Below are 15,271 nucleotides of genomic sequence, written 5' to 3' on the forward strand. Positions count from 1 at the left end.
ATTAATGCAGATCGAAAGGACGGGATGGGGGGGGGGGGGGGGGGGGTCGTCAGTTCCTCTGTGTCTTTCTTTGAGGACTGAACGGCTGGGTCACACCACCTGATCCCAAAGCGGATGAGAGGAAGGCTAACAGTAGACAATGGCGCTGACTGACTCCAGTATGCACTTTTGTATGTAATGTGCCTTGTTCTCCTGTGTGTGTGATACCGATAGAGACAAATTGCTGTTAATGTACTGTGTGTGTGTGTGTGTGTGTGTGTGTGTGTGTGTGTGTGTGTGTGCGCGTGGACCTGTGCCCGTGTGTAAGACATAGAGAGAGATAACCAACTGACAGGAGACCAGCATTCCCCAGCACACAGCTTTTTCACTGGCGAGTGATGAGCTGAGCCCAGCAAGTGTGACCACTCTGTGACCTGTGAAAGTGGCGACTCTAACTCTGTGGAAGTGACCGCTCTTCCTTTGTGAGAGTGATCACGGTGAGCAGGATTGCTCTTCCTCTGTGGCTGCTGCTCCTCTGAGAGAGTGTCATTCTGTGCCCTGCAGGCTGGATGATAGATGCAGACAGCAGACCCAAGTTCAAGGAGCTGGGGGCGGAGTTCTGCAGAATGGCCCGTGATCCCCAGCGTTACCTGGTCATTCAGGTAAATTTTGACCTAACCCTGTATTTATATTTGAATGACATACCACATACTGAAAACATAGCAGACATGGGTCAACCTCTGCCCCTGTCATGTATACACTTTTATGCATATATATTCAATATTATTATTTCAGCAGTGTAGCTGCATTTTAGAATTTTTTTAAAATAAATAACAGTAAGCTATTAAATTACTGTTGTTTAATAAATAGGTTTTAATAAATAACAGTAAAAAAAGTACTTTTAATTGAATCATTTAGTCTTTTAACTAGTAAAACACCAAAAGTGGCAATAACTGGTATACATTTTCACACATGCTGTTTACACAAAAGCATGTCTCATGTATTCTTCACCAGAACATGGATTGTGGCCTGTATTGCCAGGTGCTGATTGTGTGCCCTGAAACTGTCTCTTCCAGGGCGATGACCGCATGAAGCTTCCCAGTCCCAATGACAGCAAGTTTTTCCAGAGCCTGCTGGATGAGGAGGAGCTGGAGGACCTGATGGATGCTGAGGAGTACCTCGTCCCGCATGCCTTCAACGTCCCCCCGCCATCCTACACGCCCCGCCCACGGGTCGACTCCAACCGGGTAGGTGTCCCACCCAAACACACGTGGCGCTGAGGTCAGAGCAGGGTTGCAGTAGGCCAAGAGAATATGATGTCCTTTGCACTTATTAGAGAAACGCTATGCGAGAGTGTGCATGACCTGACTCGTATCACTTAGACGTCTAAAGTCAGTGTTTTTTTTTTTTAATTTGGAATGCCCAGTGCTTTTTCCCCTTTTTCTCCCAATTTGGAATGCCCTATTGCTGCAACCTCTACCATCAATGCGGGAGGGTGCAGACAAACTGTCCTCCAAAACATGCAGTGCTTCTTTTCTACTCCGTTGTCTTCTGCTAAGCTTGAGCAGAGTCATGTGCAGCAGGGAGACGTGCAGGCGCCCAAAAGTGGGAATCACTGCTGAGTGACACAGAAAACTAAGCCGTGGTCTACCCTTTGGTGGAATGAAACCAATTTTCCTGGTCATTATCGGCTGATGACATGGCTGGGATTGAACCCACTCTGTAACATTCAACTTTGCACTTGCGACAGTAAGCTCTTTTACCAGGTGAGTCACCCGGGAGCCCTATTAATGGCTGTATTTGATGGATGACCATATTCAGGATAACTTACAGAGCCTTAAAACTGACAGAAATCAAATAGCTAATAAGCAAGTACAACATAACCTGTAGCATGCAGAATACAAAGCCAGGTAATAGATGATACAATCCGTGATGATCAGTGCTATCAGTAACTGACATAAAAAAAAAAAACAGAGGGAACAGTAACCAGTCTACTCTGTGGGCCTTGTCCCGGCTTGTGGTTCTGTGGCCCGGGCTCTTAATCCGCCCATCCCCCCCGGCCCTGATTTCATTACTGCGGCCTGCGAGTGTAAATAGCAGCATCCTCACTACAGCGGGAGCTCTGTTTGCGCGGGGGGCGGCGGGCCCGGTGGCCTGTTTGCTGTGCAATCTGCCCGGCCGTGTCCATGCATGTTTTATTAACCCCTGGTTCATGTGCGAATGGGCCACGTCGGGCCCTTGGGAACTCTGGAGGGCATCGCCCCGTTCGCCGGTTTCCGAATGAAGGCCACTGCTCTGGCCTTCATAGAACCAAACGCTCAGGGTAGGAGACTAGCTTTGTAGCCAATGTATAACAAAGATTTGGTGATGAACACCCAGACAAAAGAAGGTATGCACAGATGACTGGAAAAATCCCTTGACTAAAGAGCCCTCAGTTGTCCTCAGGGGAAGAGCAGGAAATAATTTTCCTCCTGGGTGCCTCTGGCCCTTTTAAAAGATAAATACATAGAAGACCTAGGATTTAACAATTTGTTTTTTACAGTTACTATTGTAATCATACATGTGAAAAGGTCTGCATTTTTAAAATAACTGCCACTCATGCAAAGCCCACAAACGTTTGTGCTGTCTCTTTTTCTGGATTGTGGCGATTGGGGCGGCAGTGTAGCATAGTGGTTAAGGAGCAGGACTCGTAACCGAAAGGTTGCCGGTTCGATCCCCGCTGGGCCACTGCTGCTGTACCCTTGGGCAAGGTACTTAACCCACAGTTGCCTCAGTAAATATCCAGCTGTATAAATGGATAACATTGTAAAGAACTGTAACCTATGTAAGTCGCTTTGGATAAAAGCGTCTGCCAAGTGAATAAATGTAAATGTAAAATGTAAATTGTAGAAAATCACTTTTGTCTGTCAATTGCATTTTAAAATTATGCTCAGCTAAGTTGTAGTGAACCATATATATGCTAAGAAATGTACAGAAATTTATAACCATTTTTAGAACATTGGTAGCTTTTTAACAGGTAGGAGGGATGCAGTGTGTGCTTCAGTGTGTTTGAGGCCAATAGGAACACAGTGGGAACATAGCGACTTGGAGCTTGGTTTCAGTTAAAATATTAAGAAATCTAAGCATCACAATTAAACATAAGTGGCTTAAATGACTCAGGGAAGCAAGTTTTAAATGTTCTCATATGGGGATCAGAAAACATCAACAAACTTCACACATGGCATTGTTAGGATTCTCAGCCCTATTTCTTTTTATATCCTGTTTATATATCGAAACATTACAGAGAAAGACAAGGGTACGCAGGGCAGAATACTAAACGGATGTTCACGCTGCAGGCCTGGAAACCATGGAGGGACGGGCACAGGCCTTGTGAAAAATGAATGGGTAAATCAAATAGAATAATGGAATAGAGAGCAAAAGCCATTGTGAAGCAGGAGATAAGGATGATTTCCAGGCACTGCCGAGTGTGTGGAGTGCCGGCCTCGTGTTCAGAAAGACCGGAGAAGTCTTTTTGCCTCTGTGTGGCCTCGAAGAGCTGTTGCGCACCCTGATGGAAGCAGTGCGTTTTCTAATAAGCAGGCTGAGGACTTCTGAGGCCTCCACTTCATGCTACACCAAAAAAACATCCCGGCCTGTGTGCACTGCTCAGCGTCATCATGAAGGGGATCCAGGGTTTTCTGTGTTCAGAGAGGCAGGCTTATTTTCGGGATTTTTGGATTGAATAAGGGAGGCGAAAACACATGCCGAACAGTCAAACACACCAGCTCGTACGCATTCCACATTTGTTTTGTTTTTCTTAAACAGACGTACATTATACCAAGTTATTGCTCCTGTTTGCAGCATAAATGCAATTTGAGGGAATGCAATGTTCCTTATCTATGTGGTTAGTATCAAGTTAATGCATGCAGTTTAATTGAAATTTCTGTTCCTGTCATTTTTAATCCAAATATTCCATTGCCTGAAGTACTTTACACCTTAACCCTTCAACAGCTTAAATAGGACCTCAAGCCCAAAAAGAAGGCAGAGTGCCTGGTGTACTGTGTATCACTCTCTGGTAGACAGCCTCCATCACTGCAGCTCAGTTACTGCACCAGGTGCAGAAATGCTAGGAGAGGCCAGCAAGAGGGATGTAGAGGTGAAAGGATGCGGAGATGGAGAAATCAAGGGAAATGTAGCAATTGGATTGAAGGAGGGAGCAGGGAAAGGGGCCGATGCCTTGATTGTGATGAAGGGAATGTGAGATGGAGAGGAGGAGGTGAAGGAGGTGGACAGCTGGAAAAGACCTGAACAGAAGAAAAGACGTAGTTAGAGGGTCAGGAATAGTGAAATTCTGAGAAAGATGAAAGGAAGAGGGGTTGGATAAACGAGAAGAGATGGAGGAAAAGGAGGGGTTAGAGGAGAAATGAGTAGACAGAAAGGTGTATAGAAATGGACAGGAACACGCTAAAACCATGGAATCAGGGTGAGGTGGAGGTGTGTTGGAGAGGAAAGGATGCAGAGAGAACAGAAAAAGAAGGCAAGGGGAGGATGTGGGGACAGAGGAGTGGAGGACGAGAGGAAGAAGTGGGAGCAGAAGAGGGAGAGTGGGCAGCCGCCGGAGACAGCCCGCCCCAGGCTGTCTGCTTCCACGGTGCTGTTTACTCTCAACAGCGCTCTCAACTCTTTCACGGTGGCTGCGTATTGATTTGCACTCGTAACTTTCCAGCTGGAAGCCCACATTAACAGCCAAACAGTCCTTGTGGGGCATGTGAAACCAGAGAATCACTCTGTTGTACAGAACACAGGCATGCAATCTAACGTCTAGATCTATGTCTAGCTCTACCTTATGCGTCTTCATTCCATCCATTATAATCTCAAGCGTGGCCTTATAAGATTAGACAACCTACATTTTCATTGGCCGGAGTTATCATCATCAAAAACCCAGAAAACAGCACAATAATGATAACCCTCACTGCATGGATATGCAGGTTTTGATACCTACATGTTAAAACTGTGTATGTTTTGATGTACCTTATTTCTTAAGGTTCTAATGCATATAGTCATAGTTTCAGAAAAATGGAAGCAAAAAATGAAGGTAATTACTGTTATACATTATTTCTGCCATTACCAGTATTATTTAACTCTTATAATATTGATAATATGTCTCCAAATATATGTTCCAGGGGATATCAGGGGTTCTCTTAAATTTTCTTATTTTATTTTATTTCATTTTTCCTGCATCATGATCTGCTCACTGTGGATGTCTGGAGTCTGATGTAATGATGGCTAGGTGTTAGCTGTGTAAGTACATGGCCCAGCTGTGTGTGTCTGTAGACGGCCATGCATAGTCTACAGCAACTCTTGCCCCAAGGCTCTGTTTTTTGCTGTGTGAACCACGCAGGCCGAATGGATCAATCGGGGAAGAAGTCCTTGCCCATTTCAGCCTGTCCTTACTCACCTGCAGATGCTTCCACAGGGGGATGGTAGTAACACAGAGAGCAGTTAGTGAGTGGGTGTTAAATTCCACTCATCCAAATGGAAGGGAGAGGTGGTAATTGGGCAAAAGTCCACCTGTCTGCATAAGTGGTTGCAACTGCTGCAACACTGAAGTTATTTCTCCTATTTGCGCACTGTTTCTCTTTATTAAATTATACCGTTGGCTTGCATTTATTTTTTAAGTTTTTTTTTTTGTTTGTTTGGTTGGTAGCAGCTCTAGCAGTACTGTCTAAATTTACACACTAGGTCAAGTGACAACCCTGAGATACCAACGACGGCAAGTAATGGTTGCGATTGCATCATGAAATATCAAGTGGAACACGGCAACCGCTACCACTAAGCTGTAAAGCTCAAACCTGATGCTGGTATGAAGCCTTTGGTGCTAACTAGGCAAACATGCTGCTGGCTCACTTTCCAAGTTTCATCCTAATAATACTTAATTTGGAATATATTTTCTTCAAGTATTGTCTGGGGATAGGTAAACCTATGAGAACTTACACTGTTTTTCTCATCTTTTTCATGCAGAGTTTTCACCATCTTAGTTTCAAAGCACATTTCCTCTGTACATATATAAAATATTAGTGGTATGAGAGCCCTCCTCATACACACACACACACTTTTCTGTAGACTATATTATTTAGTTACTTTCGAGGTGCTCATGTCCAGGACAGCTTGAACCCTCTTGACTGAAGTTTCTTTTCCACAGCCACGATTTCACACTAGAATATAAACAGTACAATAGAAACACCTTTGCTCTCTGTACCCCCCTGTGGCTCCGCAGAACCAGTTTGTGTACCGGGACGGCAGCTTCGCCATGGAGGAGATGATGTCGGCTCACCCCCGCGTGGCGGCGGTGGCGGCGGCGGCGGCCCCAGCCTGCGGCCCCTCGGAGCAGCTGGCCGCGCAGAGCGCCCTGGAAGCCTTCGAGGACCCGCGCTGCAACGGCACGCTGCGTAAACAGGCCTCGCCCCGCCCCGGCGAGGACAGCGGCACCCAGCGCTACAGCGCCGACCCCACCGTCTTCCTGGCGGAGCGCGGGCCACGGGGGGACACCGACGAGGACGGCTACATGACCCCCATGAAGGACAGGACGCCTTCGGGTAAGCCATGCACGTTACTCCTCATGCAGGGAGTTCACCTCAGCCAGAGTTCAACATTTTACCTTCTTTTTGAGTAGTCGTTAGCAGTACTATTTGGTTTCCTAGGCTTCTACTTGAGTGAGTGTAGGAGATGTGAGATTGGTCTCTTTGAATAAGTGAGGTTCACAGAATTACGGCGAGGCTGCTTCATGAAGTGATAGAGAGAGACATCAAAATGCATTCTGGGATTTCTATCCAACCTTGAGTTGTTTATATAACCATGAAAGAATTTCAGATTAGCACTTTCATTGCTTTGTAAAAAACTGATGCCTCTTCTCTGAGGATTACAACATTTGTAAATGGGAGGAACAAACGTTTATAAAACAGTGGTTAAATTATCATTAATTAGCATCATAAGTCCTTCTCAATCCCTTTGATACCTACCTAGCTTTTGATCTACTTTTTTCTCAAGATGGTGACTGCATGCAGGTGTATTAATTTTCCTATTGCTATGCCAGACACACCACAATTTATAAATTCATACCTATCCACTGCAGTCAGTTCAGCCATGGTGCCACTTGTCTCCATTACAAGTTTTGACTTGTCTATGAATATGGGGGAGTTACATTTTCAAAGCTTTTATTCTGGGGAAAGTCCTGCTTTGTGTTTAGGCCAATGTGGTATAACAGAATTCATCTGTCTTTGGACTCATCCCGCAACTGCAGGGGTCATCTATTTCTCCCAGAATTAAAGTGCTCTTGTTTCATGATTTTATCAGCCCCCCTGTGTTTTATAGTGCATTAATCCAGACAGTCTTAGGAACTGGGCCCCGAGTGACAATATTTGACACATTGTCAGCGATTGGACACTTGGAAAAATCAGCAGGTTCACTGCCTCTGTATCTTGTCTGTGGGCAGTAGTGAGTAGTTATGGTTCACCATAGAGATTGAGGAGAAACTGGAATTTCTCCTTCAGGCCTCACTGAGTGATCATTAGTTTGATATTTCTGAATTTATTCACTCCTCCTTTGCTTTGTCCTTTCTCCAGCGGACTATCTCAACCCCGTGGAAGAGAACCCCTTCGTTACACGCCGTAAGAACGGGGACGTTCACGCACTGGATAACCCTGGGTACCACGGCGCCCCCAACGGGCAGCCTAAGGTAGAGGACGAGTATGTCAATGAGCCCCTCTACCTCAACACCTTCCACAACACAGGCGAAAAGGGCCAGGAGTTTCTGAAGAAGAACGGGGTGCCTGCCCCCCACACCACAGCCGCCGCCACCGCTGCTACTGTTGCTCACGCCCCTCGTCCCAGCCAAACTGGCCTCCCCCCTCACCCTGTCCAGGCGGGCCACGCCCATCACCCCGCCCAGCCTGCTCACCCTCACGCTGGCCACCCCTCACATGCTCTCCATCCAGGCCACACCCTCCACCCGGGCCACGCCCCTCACCCTGCGCACACTGGCACCATCCTGGCAGACAAGAAGCCCAAGAAGACCTTCGACAATCCAGAGTACTGGCACCACAGCCTCCCCCCAAAAGCCAGCCTGCACAACCCCGAGTACCTGCAGGAGTGCAGTGCCAAGTTCTTCTACAAACAGAACGGCCGCATCCGGCCCGCCGTGGCTGAAAACCCAGAGTACCTGTCCGAGTTCTCCCTCAAGCCCGGCACTGTGCTGCCGCCCCCGCCCTATCGCCAGCGGAACACTGTGGTGTAGAGAGAGGAAGGAGCGGCCGCCTGCTCCTCTCAATCTGGTTCCCGTGCCAGCGCCTGACACCTTCCAGCTTTCTCCGTCTCCTTCGATCTGGAACAAGCAGCACTCAACCTACCACTGACTCGAACCCGACACACGCTCCGAATCGCGTGTTCCTTGTAGGGGAAGCTGTGGCAACTCCACCTCCCCCACACACAAACTTAACTGAGTACGAATGTCCCAGTACTGACTTGTCAATGAGACGCTCTTCTTCCTTTTCCTCATCCCAAACTCGCCATGGTGATCTTTGCCTCTGGAATCGGATCCTTCTTAAGTAACGTTAGCCGTCTTGGATGTAGACCGTCATCTTGTCTTTCACCAGAGTGGATTCTCTCTCCCCTCTCTTTAGAATGAGTTTGTGACAATGGGAAGAGTTTAAAGCAATATAGAGAAAGCTGGTGTGTGACTTCACAGGTATTCTATGAATACAGGGTCGTGTCAACAATTAAATGAAGTACTGTGGGAGAGCCGATGCGGAAATATCAGAGGACAGTATCACCTAACACGATATTTGACATGCATTTAAGTCTGTAACGCTGAATCACTAGAGCTCAGTTTGAGAACTGTAATTCACAGCCATCAGACCAACAATCTGACACTAATACGTGTTAAGGTCATTTGTACAGTTCTACAGTTCTAGTACATCCTAGTTTCCCACCAGCAGTTTCATGAAAACTTTCTGTGCATATCTTGTATAGTATTCTGATATCACCAACACTAAGTTACAACCATGTGTAATTTGGCAATCTCACAAATGCAAACTGAATGCAAATTCAAGCAGTTGGAGTTTTTGATATTGTGTTGTTATGCATATGCAATTCAGTTCACAAGTTTTTTTGCACTGTATTATAGAGCTAATTTTAACCATGACCATTGCATTTGGTTCCTGTTTTAAAATATTCCCTCAACCGATGGAAAAAAAAAACTAATTTGTCTCTATTCAGCAGCTGAAAGGTAATATTATAGGGATTTGAATTATGGCTTTAAGCAGAAGCTTTGTTGATCTTGGTCAGAAAACAGTACAAGTGTGAGGACGTAACCACAGTGTCACCAAGAGAAATGAAATGTAATATAACTGGAAATCTCAGGAGACACTGTGATCAAAACACAAGGTGAGCAAATATGGTATCATCATGCGCTTTCACTTGGGGAAAACAGCCAACAGCAGTGGTGACTCAAGATCTCTTCACAGAAGTTGGCTACAAATGTCTTCTCAGATTTCAGAGAAAGAAAACGACCATAGGACCAACAACTATTACATCTTTTTTGGAATTTCTACAAGCACCCCTTCATTTCTTTTCCTTGGTCGTGGCCATTTTTGGTCACAAGCAGCCAGTCGAAGATGCAGACACAGCCACCACTCCCTAAACCCCATAGTGATGCAAAGGGGAGGGATTTATTGCGTGCGAAAATCACGGTACAGAAAATGAAGGAGAGGCAGGAAAACAGGGTTTGAGTGGAACCTCTGAGCATCCTGTGCACTGTATACTGTAAAAAGAGGAACCGGCACTAAAACGCAAGAAGCCCTGGGGGGCTGTTGTACTGTGGGAGGGTAGGGGGAAGAATAAAAGGTCTCATCCCTTCTACTTTCCCACTTGGGCAAGTTACAAAGTCCATCTGGTGCAAAGAGGTCTGAAGACGCCCCCCTCCCCCCACTGGACCCTCATGCACTGACACCCCTTTTACATGGAAATGTAAAAGGGGGAAACTGGTAGAAGAAGTTCTGCAGGCCAGGTAAACAAGAGCATAGGAGAAGAGGTAAATCATTCTGGAAATTTGGACGCCACTGAGATGGGGAATGAGCCATTCACATGCTTCCTACCCAAACACTGAGTTGGCTTTTTCTTTCGAAGAGCTCACGAGGGCAACAGAGGGTTTATCTAACTGGGCTGTGGGAGGAGGGATCTGAATGCACTGCAACTGAGATGGACATTATAGCAGTAGGAAGCATACGGTGGGGTTTCAACATCAGACTGTTACGTTTTTACACAGAGTGACCCAGGCCTAAGTCAGGCTAAGACTAGGCCTTTACCAGACATGGCTCAGCCTCGACTTACCGCTGTCCTCTATCCTTCTCCAGAAGGTTTACCTCAAACTGGTGGACAAAACTGTGCCAAGACATTCTGAGGGGTTTATTCAGTTAATTTAATTCAATTTAGTAACATAACATGAAGCTACAGTAAATGATAATGTTGACCTTTTTTTTTAGAAATATATGTGAAAATGTTGAAAGGAAACATACATAGAAATCATGTCTATTGATTGCCAGCACCATTTGTCTATGAGAACACTGCCAGATGCTATATTTGCTGCTATGGTGGAAGCACTCATCTCTGAGAATCTCTGACTTGGGACTTTTTCTTAATTTAATCTTATAGCACTTAATACTCTGGTGCGGCCACATGAATTATTTAATTATTTTACTTATATTTAATCACTTTGTAGAAATCATGCAGTCCATATCACTACTATTTTGGCTACATAGGAACTGCAGTTTTTAATGTGTTCCTGTGTATATGATGAAGGCTTACCCCAGATGGAGCACTTTAGTCACACTAGAAGTGGGAAATAATGGTTGACGTTGCTATTCTTTGCAGGGACAATACAATGCCCAAACTATATCAGGAAGTACAGGGAGCTGAGAGACTCTATATATGTCTACACTTCTACAGAACTTTAGGCAAATTTATCATGCCTAAAGATATAGGTCTGAGTGGGTGCGGCAGCAAAGTGAATTTTCTGCATTGTTTAGGCCTCTGTTTGAGCATCCTTGGCTCATGACATGCCTAACAAAGATATATACATTCTGGCTGCACCAGACCTTTACGTATATATTCATTTGTTACTATGGCCAATAATATTTTGTACTCATTTTCAGCACAGATGTTTTCATTCATAATCATTTGTAATGGTAATTTCTCTGTCTTTCTGTTTCAGTGAAGGTCTGTTCTAAATGTGTTGAACATAGAGATTCATTACTTTAATGTCATCAGAGTGATTCTGGAAATTTCTGTCAAAGAGGATTATACTCTAAAATTTGAACCCCACCAGCCAGTTCCTGGCTCTTAAAAGGGCCAACATTACAGACCTCATAAGTGCAAAGACTGTGGGTCTTCACATACAAGTAATGCAATTATATTTTCATGCCACCTAATGCCCCTCTGCAAAAGATTTCTGAATGTCGTTACATCCCCCCCAAGCAAACAGAGACCCATGCTAGATAATACCATCAAACCTGTAGTGCGAGAAAGCAAAGATATTACCATTTCATCACAAAGGCTGCATCAACTGTACAGGAGATAATCTTGTCAGTAGACATGAATACTGGAGTTTCTTTTATCGAAGACATTTGTAAAAAAAAAAAAAAAGAAAAAGAAAAAAACGTATGTAGCATACACTGTTACTGAGTTGGAGTGGGTGAAACTTTATTTAAAATAAACAAGCAGCTAACTGAGGAACAACTTGACCAAGCACCACCGTCGTAGCATGGAAGGACAAACGGGTGGAAGGATGAATGTTGGGATAGACTTGGTCTCTTGAATGAAAAGACTAATCCACATGGAACTTCCTCCAGATTTCAGTGTGTTTATTAGGGTTTACTGTTTTTCATCTGTTATTTTGATAAGACCATTTATTTGAAAAGGGAGCATAATGTACACTTTTGACTTTACTTATCCATACATTTAATCAATATTGGGAGAATTGGAGTGCTTTAATACATATTTAGAATGGATTTAACAGAAATTTCAGGAATGCCTGCGAGAATTTTAGATATAAACAGTATTTATTTATAAACAGTATTGTTATGTTAAGTGGGTCTTGTATGTTGCAATGGTGTGGAAATGTGAAGGGTTTTTGTCCTATTTTTCTATTTCAAAATCCACTGAGTTCATTCTCATTCGTTGGTCGACTATTTACAGTAAACTTTTTATTATAAATCCAAAGGTTGGATTACTACTTTTTTTAAAATATGTCCTTCTAATTCTCCGCCAGAAACAAAACTGTATTTGTTCTTACCAAGGTTGGTTGTAGTGATTTTTATATTACTTACAACTTTGAGTCCCTTTGTTCAAGTAAGAAATCAGATGGTTGCGTACATCACATATAAATATTCTAGGTACACTTCATATTGGTAGAATAGTCCAGGATTCTGTTTCTTGATATCCCAGGGTGCAGGCAGACCTGTCTTTGCGAATATTATGAGACTTCCATTCAACCACTGTGGCAGCCAAAACCTTCCATTTTTAATCACAGATGGTGTCAACCTTTACTGCGTGATTGAACTTTTCTCACCCACAGTTACAAAACATTTATTACATTGGTCCAAATGACTCCAGTACAGTTTCATTGGACGTGAATACAAATTATGACAAAAGACTTAAGTGCTGGTTGACAAACTAATCTGAATCACCTTGGTATTTATCTGGTGATTCAGTAGCATTTTTATTGATACGGATCCATTTTTGAAGTCAAATCGGACTTACATGTGACCACTCTTCCCTACAATGTATAGCTAGCCAACCTGTTACATTGCAAAAAGAAAAAAATAGTATTTTTTTTTCCATCACCAGCCAAGGTGCTGGAATGATATGGATGACAGTGGTGTGTGTCCCAAATAACACCCCCCCCCCCCCCCCCCCATCCTTAACTCAAGTTCACCTACCCTTCCCTCACTCACTTAGATTGGGACGCAGTGTATAGTCTAAGCAGTAATTCTTTGACAGTACATGGTACCTCCAGCCATTGCGGGGTGCATGAAGGCTCATTCTCCCATCACCAGTAGACAAGGAAATGCAATCTGACAAAAGCCTAAGTTTCCACCTTTTTGCTGTTGTTGTTTCTGATTTTCTTTTCAGTGGCAAATACACTGTTTTTTCCTTATTTTTATATTGATGTCAACACAGAAATTAAGAGGGGACATTCATTCACTGTGTTCCATATTTTATAAATTACTTCTGCAATTTTGTGTTTGTTTCAATCTGCATTTCCTCATATTGCACACATTTCTCTCCACGCTTTTATTGTTTATAAAACTTAACTGACTTTTTTATGCCAGAAATGTCCTGTACATCACAGTTATGGGAAATATAGTAGATTAAGCATTGTTTACAGCTTTCTACTAGATTTTATTTTCACACTGACAAATTTGGAGGAAGTATTTGTTTTTATTACACAGTCATATGGAATGGTTGTTCCTCAAGATTTACTACTGTATGTTAACCAAGAAAATGTGAATAGTATTTTTATAGAACGCTGAAGAATTGGCCGGGTGCATTTGTAAATAAGGAGAAAGTTGATTTTGGATTTCTTTTTGGACCTTTCCTTTAGTTTTTGTTTTGTTTTGGTTTTTGGCACCACAACGTTGGTTTATTTGAACGTAAATGTCTTTTAGTGATCTGAATTTTCTTTCTGTATATAAATAAATATACATATTATATATATATCTGTAATTTGGATTGTGAATTTGGGTTTGAGGAGCTCATGGTTGTTTTTCTATTATTTTTTTTTTTCCCCTGACATTTTTCCTTGTGACTCTGTATTTAGCACAAATCAGTGGACTTTGTGTTTGGTACCTCTGCGCTCGCTCATGTGGTAGGAGCTGCTTTAGCTGTGGGGTGTTCCCTCCGAGCTTCCTCTCTCTCCTTTCCTCAGTTTCATCTTTTGTACAGAATCCAGCCATAGGAACTCTGAGGTGTTGCAATACTGACTACAGACTACCGTACTCAGTTTTTAAGCTTCTCTCCTGCTCTCGCCCCCCCCCCCCCGTCTGTTTCTCTCTCTGTGTGTGTCTGCTTCTTTCTCTTTGTAACTCTTGTGCTCTTTTTCCTTTCTGTCATCGTTTGAGGCTCCTGTTCTTTTCGTATGTTATCCTCTATCCTCACCATGCGTCCCACTCTCTGCTTCGTCCAGTCGGACTTTGCCTCACGATCTCCATTGTCTGTACCGTGGACAGTGGGACCTCAAACAGGCCTGAGATCTGTGGACAGCCAGCAACAGTGTTGCCAACCTCAGCTCAAGCCAACGCAATGGAAGAGACAAAAGGACAGACAGGCCTCTGTGACATATCAGTATGTTCATGTGGTCCTTGAACCCCTTAAATTAGCAGTGGCATTGCCCTGCTGTGCATCATGACGTGACGTGTTCCCGGCGGAATTTTTGCGCATGAATCTGCCAGTTCCATTTGAAGATGCTCACATTTCCCTCAAAGTGAATGAGACAACATTCAATGTGTGAAATCTGGGCTGTGTACTTTTTAAAGGTATTTCTCCTTTGAGTTACTTAGAAGTTATTATTTTGGTAATGTTTTTATGATGTAATTTATTCATTCTTTTTTTTTCCCTGAACATGTATTTTCCACGGGTGCTGGAGCAACTGCAATTCATTGATTAATTGATCAAATGATTGGTCAATTTATGGATTTGCAGCAACCATGTAACCCCACTCTTGCCTCAAATTAACATTGTCTCTAATGTCTTTAATAACTTTGCCCCCTTCCCAATTCCCAATTAATAGTTGGCAGCACTGGCTTCAGATCTCTGTTCCATTGAAGGTTTTACCACCCCTAAGGCTATAGCATTTAAATACTGCTCTGCATTTTTGTTACATGAATCTGTCAAAAGTATATTTTTAATTTAATATAAATAAAGATCAATACAATATTTAAAATTGTCTCTATGAGTTTTTTTTTTTAGCCTTCTTTTTTTGAGCGGGTGCACATTCATTTGTGTTGAGACGTTTTGGTATTGAAGAGTGTGGATAACCTTGGGTCAGTGAGAGGATGTCCAACAGATTGAAAGATCATGTCATTTCCTGCTTGTTTCCCCAGCACTTTTCAAACACAACTCCCAACCCTGTTTTAATATAGCCTCAGATCCTAAAGACAAACAAGATTGATGTCAGTTTCTTGAAGAAACCACTGAATCAACACTGTCTTACTTTTTATCTTTTAGAAAGGTCAGGGAAATTATAATGTCAGGTTTAGCT

At 43.4% G+C, this 15,271-nt stretch overlaps 1 protein-coding gene across 1 annotated transcript in view; it reads left to right on the forward strand.

Moving 5' to 3' along the window:
• The window catches only part of LOC118789536 (receptor tyrosine-protein kinase erbB-4-like), a 294,445-nt gene extending 282,516 nt beyond the window's left edge, over positions 1-11,929 (forward strand). The window contains exons 24-27 of the mRNA XM_036546004.1: positions 544-641; positions 1,056-1,226; positions 6,236-6,554; positions 7,581-11,929. Of these exons, the coding sequence (XP_036401897.1) occupies positions 544-641; positions 1,056-1,226; positions 6,236-6,554; positions 7,581-8,251 (1,259 nt within the window). The 3' untranslated portion in view covers positions 8,252-11,929. The remainder of the gene's footprint in view (positions 1-543; positions 642-1,055; positions 1,227-6,235; positions 6,555-7,580) is intronic.
• Positions 11,930-15,271: the final 3,342 nt, after the last annotated feature.

Source organism: Megalops cyprinoides, chromosome 14 (genome assembly GCF_013368585.1).
Source record: "Megalops cyprinoides isolate fMegCyp1 chromosome 14, fMegCyp1.pri, whole genome shotgun sequence".
Classification (NCBI taxonomy): Eukaryota; Metazoa; Chordata; class Actinopteri; order Elopiformes; family Megalopidae; genus Megalops; species Megalops cyprinoides.